The 19,190-nt window shown below is 40.3% G+C and overlaps 1 protein-coding gene across 1 annotated transcript in view; it reads right to left on the reverse strand.

The window, feature by feature from the left end:
* The window catches only part of zfpm1 (zinc finger protein, FOG family member 1), a 122,616-nt gene that overhangs the window by 64,815 nt on the left and 38,611 nt on the right, over nt 1-19,190 (reverse strand). Inside the window, exon 2 of the mRNA XM_028585608.1 lies at nt 6,564-6,704. Coding sequence (XP_028441409.1) covers nt 6,564-6,704 — 141 coding nt within the window. The remainder of the gene's footprint in view (nt 1-6,563; nt 6,705-19,190) is intronic.

Consider the following 19,190-nt stretch of genomic DNA (forward strand, 5'->3'; position numbering starts at 1 on the left):
AGCTGGTATCAGCTGCTTCATCAGACTGCCGGGTCACTCCCTATTAGCGGGACTCGTGATTAGTTAGATTAGATTAATAGTTACATCACAGCACCTCAGGCTATCTGAGCTGAAGATCTCGCTCTTCTTGTTCTCTGGTCTTGCATCATCATCAGGCCAAGGGTTAGGGTGACTCAAAAGCTGAATGCATGGAAACGGATCACAAACATTTCACTATTAATGTCTAATCATGTTCACTGTAGTTGCAAATCTTTAACGCGGCCATTTCAGTTGATATATGAGGGAACTATTTAAAAACTATCAAGCAATGTGTTTCTAACTGCATGTTTAAATCAATTGTATTAGAGCTAGAGTGCAGCCATGCAGTTAGTGTTGTGTAATGGAGTTCACCTTCCCAAGCTAATTTGTTGCAGGGTATAGAAGCACCAACACTGTCGAAGAGATATTTTATGTAGCTTAAAGTCGGGAAAAGTACATAAAAAGCTAGCAGTACCCTTTTGTGGGAGGTCCACCTGATTAAAAACAAATGCACTATTGCAAATAATATCGTTAATGCTATATTCAACAACGTTATCACAAAACACACATTTTCCTCATATCGTGCAGCCCTAACACTTATATCACTAGAATGTAAAATGCAGCTTGGTACGAGCACATTTCAGTCAAGACTGACTTCAGCAAATGCAAATCTCAATTGTGACTTTTGAAAGTGTTCAGCGTTAACTTACTACTTCTATGATTGAGGGTGTCGATAATAAAATGTTAAGAGTGATAATGTGCAAAGAAAACACAACATCACAAATGCTGCTTAAGAAAACATGACAATAATGTAATTATATAATCCATAGCTTCAGAAAATTCCGTGTTTGGTTAAAAAAAATTATTTTCATTGTCGACCGTTGATTGATTATTTTCTCGATTAGTTTGGTCTACAAAATGTCCGAAAATTGTGCAAAATGTGGATCAGTGTTTCCCAAAGCCCAAGATGATATCCTCAAATGTTCACACATTTTGTCCTCAACTCAAAGTCACAGAGGAGTGAAAAAAATAGAACACATTCACATTTAGGAAACTGGAATATAAAAAAATGACTCAAACAGATTACCAAAACAGTTGGCGATTAATTGAATAGTTGACAATTAATTGATTAATCTTTCAAGCTCTAGAAGACATTATCATTGTAACCCTCTATATTTAAAAAATCAGTTAATCCACTTTTTCTGCAGATTTCTTCTGCACCTTTGTCCAGATCACCGTCCTCCTCTTCCTCCTAACTTCTGCCCTTCTTTTCACTTCCTCCTTCCCAGCTCTGTCCTTACTCGTCCTGTTTTGCGTGCTCTCTCTCTCTCTCTCTCCCCTTTCCCGAAATCCCACCCCTCCTTCAGCCTCCACCCCGATAACGGCTCAGCTGTCTGCACAAAGGCCCTGTTTACCCTTGCATTCCCGCTCCGATAAACAGCGATAGCGCCCGATCGATACTAGCCATAAACGCCCCGCCACCACGTGACGCCCCCACACTACGCAGTTATTAATGTAACCGTGAGAGACTGGATCTGCATCGTCAAATAAATCAACACACACACACACACACACACACACACACACACACACACACACACACACACACACACACACACACACACAGAGAAGCAGATGCATACATACACCCACACCATCCATCTTCACGTCACGTCCACCATTCAACCCCATCCACATGCAAACACTCATACACGGCGACATACTGTACACACACACTAAAGCAAGCAGACCTACACACACCTCCCCCCTGCCTAAACAGTGCCATTATTTTCAGCTATAAATCACATTGAATGGCACATTGATTTTATCCTGCAGGGGCTGAAGCGAGGGAGGGGAGCTGGAGACACAGTTATTGCGTTTAATATTATCAATATTATCTCCCATATCATCTCAGACATGGAGGCAGGTATCAGGAGGAGTCGACAGACACTTTTCTGCCAAACCCCCCTCCTTCCTCTCTCTGTGTCTCCCACCTCCCCCCTCCCTATAGCGAGACAGTCTCCATCAATCTGATAAGCTGAACTTCCCCTGTCACACCTGCAGGGCAAAGTCACCCAACAATCTCGCCTTCTTCTACAACTTCTACGAACCCTCTATACATTTCTGTCTCTCTGTTGTAACGCTGCCTTTTGTCTTTTGCATCTTTTCTTCACACATCTTTTCCCTCCCACATGGGGTTCAACATATCTCCACGTTGTTGAATTTGGTGGTACAGAAGGATGCTTAAAAAAAGGATTTGGACAAAACCAAGGTATGGAACCTCAAGTCTTCCACCTTCTACACACCGGCTGGAGAAGCAGCAATGTCAGTAGCAACTGTAGTCGTCTGCCAGCAACTACACTGCATCCATTCAGCCACACTACTGCTGCACACGGACAAACCTCACAGCTCAATACACAATCAATGTAATGATGCATGTGCAGTAAGTCAGAAGCTAAACAAGCAGAAATAAAGCGCTAGTTTTTTTACACAAATTGGTTAAAAAAAATGAGGCAGACGGCCATGAGACGTTGTAGACAGGTTGTCAGCATAACCACCTATTACTAGTGCTGGTAATGGAGCCCAGGTAGGCCAAATATGGTTGGAATTAATATCACAAAGTGAATATTTTTTTTTCCATTACTGATAGATATCGTGTTCATATCTATGCAAAATGTATTTTCAATGCAATTAGTAGTGTTTCACAAATGTGTTCCAAAGTATTCAAATGTGGTACAGTTGAAAACAGGGTCAAGTCTCTCTCTCTCTCTCTCTCTCTCTCTCTCTCTCTCTCTCTCTCTCTCTCTCTCTCTCTCTCTCTCTCTCTCTCTCTCTCTCTCTAATACTCTCCATATAACTGATGCTATTGCAGCATCCAGGCTAACCTCTTTGAGAGCCGCCCCTTGTTGTTTTGAACAGTCGCCCCGCACACACACCTAACCCCAGTGTTGTAGTACTCAAGGTTGGTCTTGGTCTGAAGAACACTTTAAGGTCTTGGTCTCGTCTCGGAATTGACCATATTTTACTTGGTAATTTTACTTGGTCTTGGATAAAGAGGACTCAAGATTTTATTTCAAGACCGGTCAAGATCACAACTGCAGGGATACCACCAAACTGCCTGTGTATTGTCTGATTTATGTGTTAAACTTCTGGTGTACTTACAAACTTTCCAATAGTTTGGTATCATTTTGGGCATTATTAGTGGGGTAATGTACAAGATACACTCTTGGATCCATTAGCGCTGATAACGCTAACTCTCCCAATGTTAGACCCAGGTGAAAAAAGCTTCTGGGGGGTCGTTTGGCTCGAGGTCATGGTGCAAAGGACCCTAGGGTGAAATTACTCCCAACCATCACTTTAACTCATTTCTAGTTTGAAATGTGTTACTGTTAACCCCTGAAACACACGCTCCCAAGGTGAATGTAGGTGACAGGAGAAGAATCTCTGGCTGTCATGGAGATGTCAGCCAAATCCTCGATAATAATTTTTTAAAGGGTTTATTTGCAAACCAACATCTAAAAGAAAACACACAGCAGCGTGTAAAGTCTGTACTGTAACACTGACTAAGACAGATGGGACAACCTAACATTTTTATCGGCAGCATAAAGAAAGGTAAGGGATGCTAGCAAAGCTAGCTAGCTAACATTATCAATATGCCTAATCGCAACTGTATCGAAATCGCAATATGGACTAGTGCAATATCCAAATCGTAGAGGGGCGCAATATTTGTTAAAGTCAAAATATGTGTCAAATCATTCTGAATGAAGTATCGTGGTGCTGCAGAGAAGTTCCAGCCTACAAATCCTATCCTACAGACTACAGAAAACATCAGTGTTTGGTACAGACCCTCGCAACAATCACTTTAATTTCTTTTGATGTTAATAATTTTCATTGAAAATTAAAAAATAAAAGATTCCCTCCAATATCGTGAATCATATCGCAATATCAGTCAAAATAATCACAATTAGATATGTTCGTCATATCGTGCAGCCCTAGTTCTTGCCCCGGCTTGACTCGGTCTCAACCCCTCAATGTCTTGGTCTTGCCTCGGTCTCGACACACTCAGGTCTTGTTAATGACTTGGTGACTTGGTTTAGGTGGTCTTGACTACAACAATGCCCAACCCACGTGTGTAGCTGCCAGTTGCTCCTTACAGGATGCTGATTGGTCTGAACCGCTGGTGGTTCAGATACAAACCCATTTCTTGAAGCCTGATAAGACCGATCAGTGTGATGTCATCAGAATCCAGCTGCCGTGAAAGGCAATAAAATAAAAATAAAAATGACACATCACAATTCCCCAGAGCCAAAGGAGACTTCCTCACATTGCTCTTTTTGTCAAACCAACAGTTCAAACACAAACCTATTTGTACCAAATCCTCACATTGGAGAAGCTGAAATTAGCATATTTCTTAATTTCCTATAATAAATTATTTTAAAAAGTGTTCTACTATAATATTTTCTGTTGATTGACTACTCCATTAATCAGTAATCATTGCAGCATTACTGCGTGTGTACAGTCCATATCTGTCCATCATGATAATACCAGAAGAGATCCTGCGTCTCTTTGTGCATCACGTACACTTCCTCTCTCACCAATGATCAGATATTGATAAAAAAAAACTGCCATTTTACAAAAAGCATTCTGATTGGTCAAAACAAGGGCATGACAATTAGAGTTCAAAATAAGGTCACATGCTGACTAATCTGGCCAGAAGTGGATTTTATCAGGTTTCCTGTGATGTATATTTATGATTGCCTTATTTTGAAAAAAAGAACCTCCACTTGTTTTTCAACTGTAGAGCAAGAATTCTCAGAAATAGAGGAGAAAAAAAAACACACCACAACAGAGAGAGATGTACTGAACAGATGCTCAAGTCTTCCTCAATAAAGTTGAATGTGTGTGTTGATTCATTATATCAGCACTAATTCTCTCTTCTCTCTCTCTCTCTCTCTCTCTCTCTCTCTCTCTCTCTCTCTATAAGAGGCCTTGCCTTTATTAGCCAGCTCTGGCTAGATAAAGACCTGGTATTGATCCCAGGTTGAAAGAGCAGGTTCGTCAAACATGGCTGATTTACAAAGAACTGATAATGGCTGCGCTGGGCAACCGAGGAACCCCAGAGTAGAGAGAGAGAGGGGAGTAAATCAACAGTGGGATGGGGAGGAGGGTTGTGTGTGTGTGTGTGTGTGTGTGTGTGTGTGTGTGTGTGTGTGTGTGTGTGTGTGTGTGTGTGTGTGCGTGCGTTAAGAAACAAAGACACCAAGTCAGTTTGCTATCGACAGACAAACTTGCTCACATGTGCAGTCTGCCTGAGTTCTCTCTCTTATCTTTTTTTCTATCTAATACACACATAACCCACTCCTTACCTCAAAAACACACAGACACACATACACACACAGACAGACAGACAGACACACACACAGCTAATCTCTAATCTCGTCTCGATTAGCACCTGACAGAATTTCCATGGGTTTATCAAACCAAGCCAACCAACAGACGCTTATCACTTCCAGCCCCAAAATTTCACAAGAGCAGGAATTTTTGAGATTAAAAAAACAGCTAGTGAAATCTTGAATAAGTCAAAAGAATATGACTGAAAACTCTGCTATCACACGGTACAAGGGGGGAGGCTCGGGGATAAGAGGTGCATGAGGGGGCAGGTTCACTGAAGCCAAGATTGATCCACAGAAGTTTTTTTCTTCTTCTCCCCCCCGTTTAGACACAATAGAGATAAAAGAGATACATGTGCAAAGCTGCAACCTTATAATGGTTCTTCTGTGGTTTTTGTTGTTGTCTCTAGGTGACGTTAACTGTCTCCTGACATGTGACAGGTAGACGTCAGTTGATTAAAGAAAGACGTCAAGTCTTGATGAGGAGATACATCTGGTAATAACCAATAATAACTGCCAGTAAACATCTGGATTATTTGACAAGAGGAGGTGCACGTTGTCAGTGTGTGCTTGTGTATATATATATATATATATATATATATATATATATATATATATATATATATATATATAGTATAATAATAAAAACACCAAAAAACAATAATGGTAAAACATTTGGATGTTTTCCTGGTGATAAGGAGGTAAGGAGATAACATAGACACAGGCTAATTACTGATCACTAACATTCTAGTTAACATTAGTCATTAAACCTAAACAGCTAATGGAAGTCCAAACTGCCTGAGAGCTTCTCCTGTACTAAACAGTAATTCCTCTACTGTGTGACAGTAAGTCTCGTGGTTATGACCCAATCGTTAGCCTATTTTTATTATATTTTTATAAAAGCGTCTGCTACGGAGCCATAACGTGAGCTACAATGTAATGGAGCCTTTTATACATCGTCGTGTTTCTTTAGAAATAAACAGCGGACAAATAGAGTCTTTAAACGCTTCAGATGTAAAGTTATTCTCTGTCAAAGTGACGTCAAAATGAATGGGAGTCAGTGGGATGCTAACGGGAGGTGATAGCTTGATAGCAACAAAATGGCGCCATAGGAGCTACGCTTGGATTTTTTACTCCCTGTCTTCCTCTCCTTACCTTCGTTGTAGATGTATGGTGGGGGGCTGGAGCTGTCCCCTTCTGCTGAGTCATCTGGGTCCGAGGCTCCTCCCTCCTCTCCTGATACGCTGAGGTTGTCCGGCGTGTTTTCCTCGTCTCCGCCGAGATCTCCAAGGGAACCTGCAAAAGGAAGAATCCGTACTCAAATTCACAGTTTTCGCTGTCGGCTCGTAGCGCTACCTGGAACATCTGAAGAACTACACCTGATTCTGACGCAATTTTAAAACTGAACAAAAAAAAATAAAAACGTTACCATGTGAACGGATGAAGACAGACTTCAAACAGTTATATTACAAACGTTCTTAATTATTTAAGTAGCGAATATACATACTTTGATATACTTTGTTTATCTTTAAAGTGTCTTTTTGCCGACCCCTTACTGCTGTAACATTGTGAATACCCTATTGTGGGATTGATAAAGGATTTTAAATCTTGAATAGAAGACTAGAGCTAAATTGCACTTCTTTTGTTTAAATATACCAATGACATCAACAATATGCACATAAATAATAAGAGCACATGGTCATTGGCGTAAATTTCCTCTAATGGATGGGGGGGGGGGAATCGATACAGCATAGTATCGCGATATTTTTCGTGGCAATACTGTATCGATACATAGACGCCAAGTATCGATCTTTTATGACATATGTGTTGGTCAGTTCGTCTGCCTGACAATCATATTTTGCATCAATAAAATTGAAGTGACATGACCAAACAGAGAAATGTATCTTTTTAGATAAAATAGAAAAATCTGAAGTTGGAAAAAAGGTAATACATTGCAATATATCGCAGAATATTGCAATATGTTTAAAATCGCAATAATATTATATTGTGACATAAGTATCGGGATGATATCGTATCGTGAGGCCTCTGGTGATTCCCACCCCTATAAATTAGTAAAGTTTAACAACATTCATTCACCCACTTTTGACACAGCGTAGAAAAGCACAGCCAGATGACTGACACTTTGTTAGGCTTGTTTTCTGTAACTAGTGAAAACACGTTGGGTGGAATTTGTATTGTTTAACTAATTACACACTTATTTCAAATGTATATTATTTACAATATCCAGCCCTCAGATGGGGTGGGTCCCATGGGCCTCGAGTCTAAACAGACTGGTGCAGGAGAGGTGAAAAGTAAAAAAGGAAGTGAGATTGTTGAACAAGCTACTTATGACTGTGTGTACAGTTGAAGGGAGGAAAAAAGTACCCTAAACACACTGATCCTTTTTTTGTAACTGGACTCATTCAGAAAAAGAAAAAAAATGGTTTCAAGTTTCAAATTGGACAAGCTGAACGGTCTAATCCAGAAGATTGATAGCATGAAGCCAAGGGGGACCTTAAAGCCAAATTACAGTATACCTAAAATTGTAGCTAAAAGAGTGATTAGTGCGGGGCTGATCTGTATCAATTACAGTTTCATAATCCCTGCTGACCATAGTAATTATACAGTACTTTTTGATCTATTTTAGCCTGTTTGAAGATTACATCCAAAAAAATGGGAGTCAGTTATTATGGATTTAATGTGACTTCTTTTAAATAGCTTCATTAATAATTCTCCTTCTATAAGATGAATACAGCAGGCGACTGGAATGGTACATTAAGAGCTCTAAACCCTGAAATATACAGTCAGATTTATTGGCTGTTTTTTTTTTTTTTTAACTCAGACTAAAGATTAAATTGAGTTATTATTGTTTCCTGGCTAGCTGAATATAAAAGGCAGTTTCTATTATGTTCATGTGCATCGGATGACATGCTTCATTCTTCGTTCTCGAGAGGATACCATGATAGAATTATTAATTTTCAGGGTAACCATTTCTTTTAAGAGGATTAAGGAAGTGCTGGAGTGAAGCAGAAATGGTTAATCACTGCCGTGGAAGAAAACAACTCTCGTACATGATGATGATGATGATGATGATGATGATTATGATGATGGATTAGAAAGTTAAGTAAAAATGGGCCCTTTTTTTTCAAAACACTGAATCAGAGTGAAATTGACAACGAGAGAAAACCAGGATTTTTTTTTTTTTCTCTCTTCATGTCCCGCCTTTTCTCCCCCAATCCAGACAGGTTGTAAATTAATTTTCATTAGGTTGTGTCGAACGAACAGAGGGATTGTTTCGGAGCTAAAGCCGTGACTGGGGGGCGTATATATTTACAATACTGGAACAAAAGGAGTCTATAATCTATACAAAGCACACAACAATACCCATGAATAAAGAAGCTTGTTAGAAAAAAGGGAGAGGCAATTTTTCTAATTCTGTTAATTTCACTTCCAAAGCAATTAAAAGCAGGCAGAGATAATGCTGGGAAACAATCGCCGGCTGACAAAGTCTTTCTGTCTTTGTAAATGAAACATCTTTAGGCTAATTTCAACTTCCACGCCTGCATGCTTCACTCTCATTTCAGATAAAATTAACACAGCTAGATTTGGACCTTCATAAAAAAAATAAAAAAAAAGTAGAGGAGAAAGAAAGGAGAGGAAAAAAAAAAAAGATCGATTCCTGTACACAATATTTTTTAGAATTAGGTCTATGTCGCCCGAGCTTTGCTAGATCTAATTTTTGGTATCTATAAGGACATTTTCATACAATTAATTTTCCTTTAATCATAATTGTACAAAGGGACTTCTCTGTATAAAATTCCAATTATATTTCCTGTTTAAAATGTAAGTTTGAATTATGATTTCTTTCCTCATTACGGCTCTGGTTTAATGAATCAATCGCTGCATCACTGCTTTCAGACATCAAATGGTGCGGAAAAGTTTCAGCTCCACTCTCTCCCCTCTTTTATCCAAGGAGAAATATTCTCTCTTTCTCCTTCTCTTCCTGTCTCGGATAGTTGGCAGAAAGGATAGCGGGGGGGGGCGGGGGCTGTGTGATAAGTGCGGCACATTCTACTTCATTTGCCAGTTTAAAAAAGTTAAAGCCTTATTAATTGTTACGCCGTGATATCCACAGGAAAATTGGAGTGAACTCATTCAAGAGATGGAGAAATAATAAAAGAAGACATAGCCCACATGTGTATCTCAGTAGGAGAGACCAACTTATCAGACAGCACCACTGAGCTTTCTAGGTTGTCAACTAAAGACCGAGGACCGAAAAAGAAAGCCTAAAGCTTACATTTATTAATATTTCCAAACTTAAGGGCCAATAAAACGTGGAACGGAATGCAAAAGTGCCTAAAATAGATCAAATAAATGACAAGAGCTTTAGATTAGAGACAATCTGATCAAATAAATAGTTAAACAAGAATGAATATAAATCTGATCACACTCGCTTTGTGACACTAAATGCTACTCTAAAAGTATTAACCCGCGTGTTGTCCTCGGGTCAAATTTAACCCACTTTCAAAGTTTTGGGATTTGGGTTTCTTTCAACCAAATTGCCCAAAAATAACACAAATGCATGGATGTATGTTGTACGGGCTCCATACAACATTCTTCGCAGGGAAAATTAATGATTCATTTCATTGAATTGCTGGTGTTTTATTAATTTAATTAATTTGTTTGTTTTTATATTTATTAAATGTGTAGGTAGGTGTGTATGCATGTGCGTTTATTGATATGTATTTATGTATTGTTGTGGGTGATTTGGACCTTGAGTCTGTAATAAAAGTTTTGATGATGATGATTAAATGTTATAGTATTTGAAAAATGGTTTCAAAACAGCATCCTGACTAAACGTCGACATCCTCTCATCTCAACTACTAGTCTAATTCACTTATAATTTCGGCTTTTTAGAACTCAAAAATTAGGTACAGTATAATGTCATTTGAATTAGATTTATTGACAATGAATAAAACAAAGTGTTGAAAAAAATTAACTTTATAAAAGCATCAAAAGCAAAACAACAAACATCGGTTGGTGTTTAAACTTGATGTGTGTCTTAAAATAATGAATTGATAATAGACTGATTGATTGATTTATGTCAATCAACTGGAGCAGAAACAAACAGTCTATTAATGCATTAGTCGATCCACAGAAAGATAACCTCAATATTTGAATAATCAATACATTTGTTAAGCTTAAAACTGATAAACATCATGTCGGGCGTTGAGCCATTGTGACTGTGATCGTTTTCACGAGTTCACAAAATTTTAAGGGAACAAAAGACATTTATTAAGGTGTTTCAGGCGAACACAGTTTTACCAGGATACAGGATTACTCTTGAAAGAAAATATTACGAGTCAACGTTGGCTAAGGAAAAACCCAGTCCCCCATCCAGATGAGACCGAGACAGATGTGGTAGTACAGGGATAGTTGAGTTCCAGCGCAAAGACTGCAGCTGTCTGTCTTGGGAGGCGAGAGGAGAGGCAGAACAAAGTGCCGCGGCTGATGAAGGCGCCAAAGATACTGCTTTATTAACTCTCCGTCCACATCAAACCTGCAGCAAGCAGCTCGCTGATTAAACACAGAGACAACACACATCAAACCTGCATGCTCAACAAGCCTGATTAAACAGACGCAAGCTCTCACGCTAATAACCCCGCCGCGCAAAAAAAAAAACACATTAGCCCTGAAAGCAAGAAGGGGAGAGCGAGAGAGGGAGAGGGAGAGGGAGGGGGACGCATACTTGTGTAAGAAAATCAGAGACTTGTGAAGAGAAGACATTAAAGGAGGATATTCAGAGGAAGAAAAAGGAGGAGAGCACGAGAAGAAGAGGAGGCAGGAACTAAGGTACCTGACACAGTCACGCACTGGAGAGGAGACACTTATTGATCAGAGTGAAGAGAATTACCCACCACTGAGGAAATACTTTTAATCAACTTTGCACGTTAAACCCCCCCCCCACACACACACACACACACACACCCCCCAACTCTGCATGGGCTCTTATCACAGCTCCGTGGCTACCGTTCCCTACCGTCAACCCTCACACGAGAGGAAGCGTCCACACAGCCACACGCTGATAGTGATCGGTGATATTCAGCTTCAATAATAATCAGCTTTTTCTCCTCAGCCCTTTAGGATCTGCCCATTGATTCCTCCGGGATGACAAACTGAAGCAAAGCAAATTCAACACATCTGACTTATTGACCGCCCCATACATCTTCACATCTAATGTGATGATGATAAAAGTTTCCCAGAGTGCACTAGGGGTGGGGGAAAAAAATCAATACAGCATAATATCGCAATATTTTCCGTGGCAATACTGTATCGCTACACAGACGCCAAGTATGGATCTATTATCATATATGTGTTGGTCAGTTTGTCTGCTTGACAATCCCATTTTGCAGCAACAAAATTGAAGTGAGATTACCAAAGAGAGAGATTTATCTTTTTTGATAAAACAAAGTTTACTTTTGGGGACATTAAAACATTGATTTTGGGATATTATTAATAGTTATTGGATCACTTAAACACAGATCGACTTTAATTGGAGAATTGATTATTTTAACCCAGCCCTTATATATGAAATGCAGCTTGGGTTGAACAAATTCTGCATTAATTTAAAAAAAACAAAAAAACAAACATATTATCCAGTCACTGTGGTTCACCTCTATCATGATTATTTATGTATGTATTGTAGCAGTGATCAAATGATCAATTCTAAACTTTAATGTAGGAAGCACTTCATCTGAATGGATTCTAATGAGACAGTGTGAAGTCATTACACTTGCTTGAGAGAATAAAAGTAGGACCTTACTGAACAGACCAATGTCTGAGAAGGAATCCTCTTCCTGCGCAGCACTGCACGTGTGTCCAACACTGAGCATATAAGACTACATGAATAAAAGGTATTATTAAGAGTGGAACTGAATTATATTATTATTTTAAAATCAACAAATTTGGCAGCATTAACAGCATCAATCCAAAGCAGGCGCTCGCTTTCCCCCATCTCCTGAGCCATGATTAAACCTACACATGTTGGGCTTTTATGTGACAACAGCAACTGCGCAAAAAAAAAAAAAAAAAAAAGTGCCCAGATAAATGTTTGCATCACAGAGGAACATTTTAATTGCATGGCCACAGCAGGTTTGCTGCCATGGCCATAAGAAATACAAAGCACCCCCCCACAGTGTGAAGGACAGGCGGAAGGGAGAAATAAATACACAGAGATAAAAGCGGAACACCCGCAGAAAAGCACAAAAAAAAAAAAAAAAAGGTAGTAAAATGTCCATCACAGCCATCAGCGAAATCCATACAGTATGGCTAATGAGAATGACTGATTACACTGCAATGGTAAAGGGCTGAACTGCTGCACTTGAACACAGCATGACATCAAACTTCAAAAACCTGAACAAATGAATCAACATAACACAGTAGAGCGTGTTGTTGCAGGATTGATCACGCTAAACATTTTGAAATTTACAAATGAACATATTGTAAGAACTCTAAAAGTAATTTCCTAGATTTCATTCTTAAATTTCCTTTAAAGGCCTTGAGCCAAAGACGTTTTAGACCCCGGTTTCTCAGCGATGCAAAGAAAATTCTCCCAGTCGCCATCTCTTCTCTCATCCCTCATCTCACACCATACCAAACTGCAGTCTCTCCTTTATATTCTCACTTCCTTCTCTCTTTCTGTCATTATCTCTCCATTCCTCATCCCCTTATCCCCCCCCCCCCCCACCACCTCTCTTTCTTCTTCTCCGTCCCCTTTCAATATCACACATGCTCTCTCTCTATCCCTTATACTCCATCACCTTCCTCCCCTCCCTATCTCTTTCTCTCCCCCCCCCCTCCATCCCTTTTTCTTTTTCTTTTTTTCCTGTCTGTGAAAAAGCGTAGTGACTGGGAGCGTCACTGTGTGCGGATAGCTGGGAGCCGTTGGCGGTTATCGGCTCCTGCAGACTCTCTCTGCCGGTCTGATCTGTCTCCTCTTCATTAAGCAAATACGCCGACGTGGAAATGAAAACATAATAGCTATTTGATTTCCAGCGAGATATTTTGCATATTGGTTCGGAGCTGATAGCGGAATTTCATCAAGTCTTTTTTTTTCTCTCCTCTTTTCCCCTCCCTCTCCCGCTCGCCGCCGCCCCACCCCCTCCTCCACAACCTCCTTCTTCTTTCCCTCTATCCTCACGCTTTTAAAAACTGAATTACTGTGCTGGGCCAGCTTTCAGAGAGATTTCTTTACATTGCTGGGAAGAGGAAAAGAGAGAGGGAGAGAGAAATCTAGTTCCCCAGGAAGACTACTTAACCGATTAAATATCCCCCCCATTCCCATTTTTTTCCCTCTCTCTTTTTGATAACAAGGAAGAAAATTTGAAGAATTCACAGTGCTTTAGGTTGACTATACTAATCAGAGATAGCAGTGGGAAAATTAACTCCTTAATGAGCAGAGCCGTCTCCCTGATAAAGGTCCTGGGGAGATGGCGGGGAGGGACGCTGCCTGAACATTGGGAGAGAGAGAGAGAGAAACAAGGAAGAGAAGAAGAGATAGATGGCGACAAAGCCGTCCAGCAGACGTAGGGATGGAGTGTAATGGACACAGAATGAGAGCGACTTGACACCATGCAAAAAGTAACAATTAGTTTCTCTCCTCTGCAAGGGGAGAGATTGTGCTTCCTGGGCGTGAGGAGGGCAGGTAAAGAGACAGCAGCAATACTGGCCCTGTAGCGCCACGGACACCTACAGGGGCCTGCATCAGCGCTGACTGTGATGGATGGTCCAGTGGCAGGGTATCCTTCATGCCCCCCGGAGAGAAAAACTAACCCTGGAGGAGAGGATCAGCAGCCTCTTCACAGCGGGCCTATCTGATAGTCCCAGCGCCTCTCAGGAGGACTGTTCACCGGCCCGAGTCTACGGAAATAAATCTCCCTGCTGCTGCTTTTCCATGTTGGAACACCGTGTTGCTTTAGACCTGATAGCAGTCCCGCAGTGTTACAGCCAATACTGTACCCACTCACAACAGTGGACTAGACATACACACATTTGTCAAGGGGTTCGGAGGTGAGGAAAAGTGGTTCCTTGGGATAGAGCCGGGCGATATGGAGATGATCAAATATCACAATATTTTTTGACCAAATACCTCAATGCCGATATTGTGGCGATATTGTAGGCTTGACAGTTGGTTTACACAATGAGATTTATGATAAATAATCATCAGTAATGTGGATATAATGTCTATGTGGATAAAGGCAGATAATAGAACAGCTAGTCTGGTAAGTTCAGAAAAGGACTTCACTTTTAAAAACCCGGAAAACACAACATTTGTGTCATATTACAATATACATATCATTACATGTAATGTACCCATTTCAAAATAAATTATGTTATGGTGCGTTCATAATATAGTATTGAATAGTGTTGGACATCGTTTGGATTTTAACAACGCATTTTGATTCCGATTCTTTGAGTGGTGGAGTTGAAACGGGTCACATGCTTATTTCACAGATAAGAGCAAAATATTACTTTGATTCACTGGTTATAAAGCTTTTTTTAACATAAAATAAACACTGCAGAGCGCCGCTTACTGTGCAACACATCAAGCGCCCGGAAGCACGGTGGACGCTACGGAAACCAAAACTTGTGTATGTTAAATTTAAAACTGCATGTTAAATTTAAAACTAATTTTCCAAACGATTCCAATAAAAACCCTTCCACTAACCCTAATGAAACCAATAACCCATATTTGGAAACGAAGCATTTACAGTGAAAATGAAAATCTTTAAGTCAAAATTAAAAGATGTGGCATGTTACAAACGCCAAAACAAAATGTTGTTGTTTAAATTGCTTTAAGCAATTATTTAATAAATGAGAAACGTTTGTCATAATCCCCAGTAACAAAGAGTCCGATAGTGTTGTGGGGGTAGACATGAAGTCAGACTCAGTGGTGAGTGAAACCGAAGCAGAGGGACAGACACAGAGCTGCAGCCCAGCCAAAGTACAACACTTTTAATTCATTAACTTCATCGGTTATCAGGCAAATAAACGTAGATACAGATCATCTGCAAACTGCCAAAAAAACAGCCCAATAATCAGCCAGGGCCGATAATGGGTCTGTCCCTATTTAATATTTAAAATCTTTCTAGTATTTCTTCAAGGAACTGTGTGAGCAAAAATAAAGCATCTATCATTCGTCATCAATAATCAATTAATAGAAAAGGAACATGGTACCAGCGAGGAACGGAGCACACAATGCGCCAATAACAGTTTGTCAAAACGGAACCACATGACTCACGTACTGCGATAACGTTTTGGAGATGCTGCATTTCAGCCGATTTCATCACCTTTGACAGAGAGATCCTATCAGGCTCGTCTGACTAACACAAAGTCACCTCTCGCCATCTCTGAACAGCACATCTGTTCAACCTCTCATTGTTGTTTTTATACAGCTCAATGCCATTTGGGCTGCACTTTGTACACAGTTCCCATGTAACGGAGGAATGTTCTCCAAGCACTGCACTTTGGAGTGAGAGATGAAGCAACGTGATGAATACTGTACATCAATCCATCTGTGTGCATTCATGTGCCAGAAATGCTTGTTCCTAACTTAGCTTTGGGGAGCTTATTCCCCGGAGTCCTTCGGTTTTCTCGCCCCACAGTTTTCCTTGGATTAGGGTGGCACCTAAATCATGGTTGCAGCTGTCACCGTGGACCTGCTTGGCGCTCTGCTATGCCCTGCTACACCCTGCTACGTCCTGCTATGCCCTGCAGTGCCCTGCTGTCCCCCCCCAATCTATTGGGCTAGAGTGCGGTCAATCTGACAAATGTGATTTCCACTGGATCAGATCACTTTGCTGCCAATCGCTGCCTTTCCATTTGGTAAATGGATATACTGTATACTTTCAACACACATTATATGGAAACTGTGTACTTTGTTGAAATTTGATGACCAATTAATGTTTCCATGATGACTATCCAATTTTTTGCCTTAAGAGCCCATAGAAAATGTGTATTGTATTTGAAAACATATTTGCTGAAAATAAAAACAAGTGAAATTAATAATGAATGTGATGTTTTATTTAGCAAAATGGCATTGAGATTTTCTATGCTGTATTCTGATAACCCCCCAGACTGATTATTGCATCCCCCCTGGAATCGCCCCTGGAGACACCTTGTGATGTGCTGGATCAAGTCTGTTCTCTTGGTTTTCTGTTTGACAGCCGTTTCTTCTCTGGCAGCACTTCAGACACCCTCTCCCTGACAGACCGTTTCATGTTCCTCAAGGACGCCTCACTCCCACATCCATCCCAGCAGTCCACTGTTTAAATACAGCAAAAAATGAGTGGTGCATTATGATAAGCAAGGCAATTGCAGTTTGTGTATGTTCCAGACTTGTATTTCTCAAAAGAAAAAACTACTAGCTTTCATGCTGCAGATGCAAAGTCAATCCGATCAAACTCTTCACTATTCTGATTCCCATGTTATGTTACAGCCACCAAGGCACCAGCCCCCGTGTTTCATATTAAGCTGTGTGTTCATTGAGCTTGTCAGACTCGGTTGGGTAGCATCATACTAACAATCGCCTAGACCCCCAGCATTTAGAAAATCTGCATTTTTGTTATTTATTTTCTAGGGAATAGAGGGGGCTCCACATAAATCATATTAGAGCAGCAAAGATTAATTGATTCATCATAAATTATCATTCATTTCCCAACTATTTTGATAATTGATCAATGGGTTTGTCATTTTTTAAAGAATAGGCCTAAATGATAACAGTTATTTCAGCTTCTTAAAAGTGAATATTTTCTAGTTTCTTTACTTCTTTATAACAGTAAACTGAATATCTTTGAGTTTTGGACAAAACAAGACATTCGAGGACGTCTTCTTAGACTTTGAAAAACACTCATCGACATTTTTCACCATTTTCTGACATTCTACAGACTAAACAATGAAGCAATGAATCAAGAAAATGAATTAATCGACAATAAAAAATAATAGTAAGTTGCAGCCCTACATCATATAAAACTTATGCTTAAAGAAGTCCGATTGTTTTAATGTTTAACATGAAACACATCAACGTATACGACTCCATGTGCATATCAAGTGACCCTCCACAATGGGTCCTGACCCCAAGAATGAGAATCTCTGGTAATCTGAGGTAATCTCAGACATGGTATGACCTTTCCAGGACTTGCAGCCACCCTGTTTATAGTACAATGCGTTTGTATGATCTACAAGACAAATCTGCCTGTCAGGGCTAATCTGGGCCTACTATATGACCAAAAACGTCTAAAATATGAACGGCTGATACCAAATATTCTCTTTGTCTTTTTAATAGACGGGTCATGATAATAAAAAAAAAAGCAGAGGAGAAAAAGGAGTACGAACAGGTGGTGTTTCAAAAAAAGAGGGGAGGAGTTTGGAGGGAGGAAGATAGAGAGCAGTTACCATGTAGCCGGAGCTGAGACTACTGAAGCCAGGCATGCAGACGAGAAAGCCAGCCGATAAGCCCGGCTGATAAAAGATAGAAAATAGCAGCAGATTTGAACTTTCCCACCGTCCTAAGATCCACAGGGGGAGGAGGGGTTGATTCAACTACTTATTGAATCCCTTCCTATCTCAAACAACCCTCCACCCCCCAGCCCCTCCTTACACCCAACAGCCAGGCAAGGCCACGAGTGAAGCGGGGATACAAGGTTGTTACATACAAATATACACACACACACTGCACGGTTCCCACTGCTGAACCATTCAATGACTCTGGTGATACTTTAGAAAAAACCATGACTAGTGGGAGACCACACGCGCACACACGCACAACCAAAGGGATTCATGGAGAGGTAAAAGAAAGGCTAAGAAGAACTGGTTTCTTTCACACACACACACACACACACACACACACACACACACACACACACACACACACACACACACACACACACACACACACACACACACACACACACACACACACACACACACACACACACACACACACACACACACACACACACAACACACAAGGTCATAGTATGTGAAGTCTAACCATCATCGCTCCATCCTCAAATCATATCAGAGACAGTGTTTCTTTCCATATCTCTTCTCCTCTCGGTTGACATACAGAGACTTGGCCTTGAGTAAAATGGTGAGAATTTTCACATCTTTCACAAACACACACACACACACACACACACACACACACACACACACACACACACACACACACACACACACACACACACACACACACACACACACACACACACACACACAGTTTGGTGAAATAAGGTCATTCCCGTATCCGACAGGGTTTTGGCTGTGAGATCTATTGATGGGATTCATTCACAAGGTCTGTACTGCACTGGTAGAACTCTCATGCTTGGATTCTTTCACAACAGTACAGGTGTGACTTGCCCAAATCACATATTGGAAAAATAAACCAATACAGTGACTCATTTGCATATTTCCAGAATTAATTTAAATGTTTCTCATGCTGCCCTGTGGGTTAAAAAAACTACTTAGGGTTTAACCATATAAATCAACAATGCTGCTGATGTTAGTGGCTCAAATCTTGTCAATAACAATAGTTCCTTTTTAGTTCCTTTCCTTTTTAGCAGTGTTGCAGTGGTGGAATGTAACTAGGTACATTTACTCCAGTACTGGGCTTCAGTACCAAATGTTGAGGTACTTGTACTTTACTTGAGTCTTTTCTTTTCATGCCACTTTCAACTTCTACTCCACTACATTCATCTGTTACAGCTTTAGTTACTAGTTACT

The sequence above is a fragment of the Perca flavescens genome, chromosome 8, assembly GCF_004354835.1.
Source record: "Perca flavescens isolate YP-PL-M2 chromosome 8, PFLA_1.0, whole genome shotgun sequence".
Lineage (NCBI taxonomy): Eukaryota > Metazoa > Chordata > Actinopteri > Perciformes > Percidae > Perca > Perca flavescens.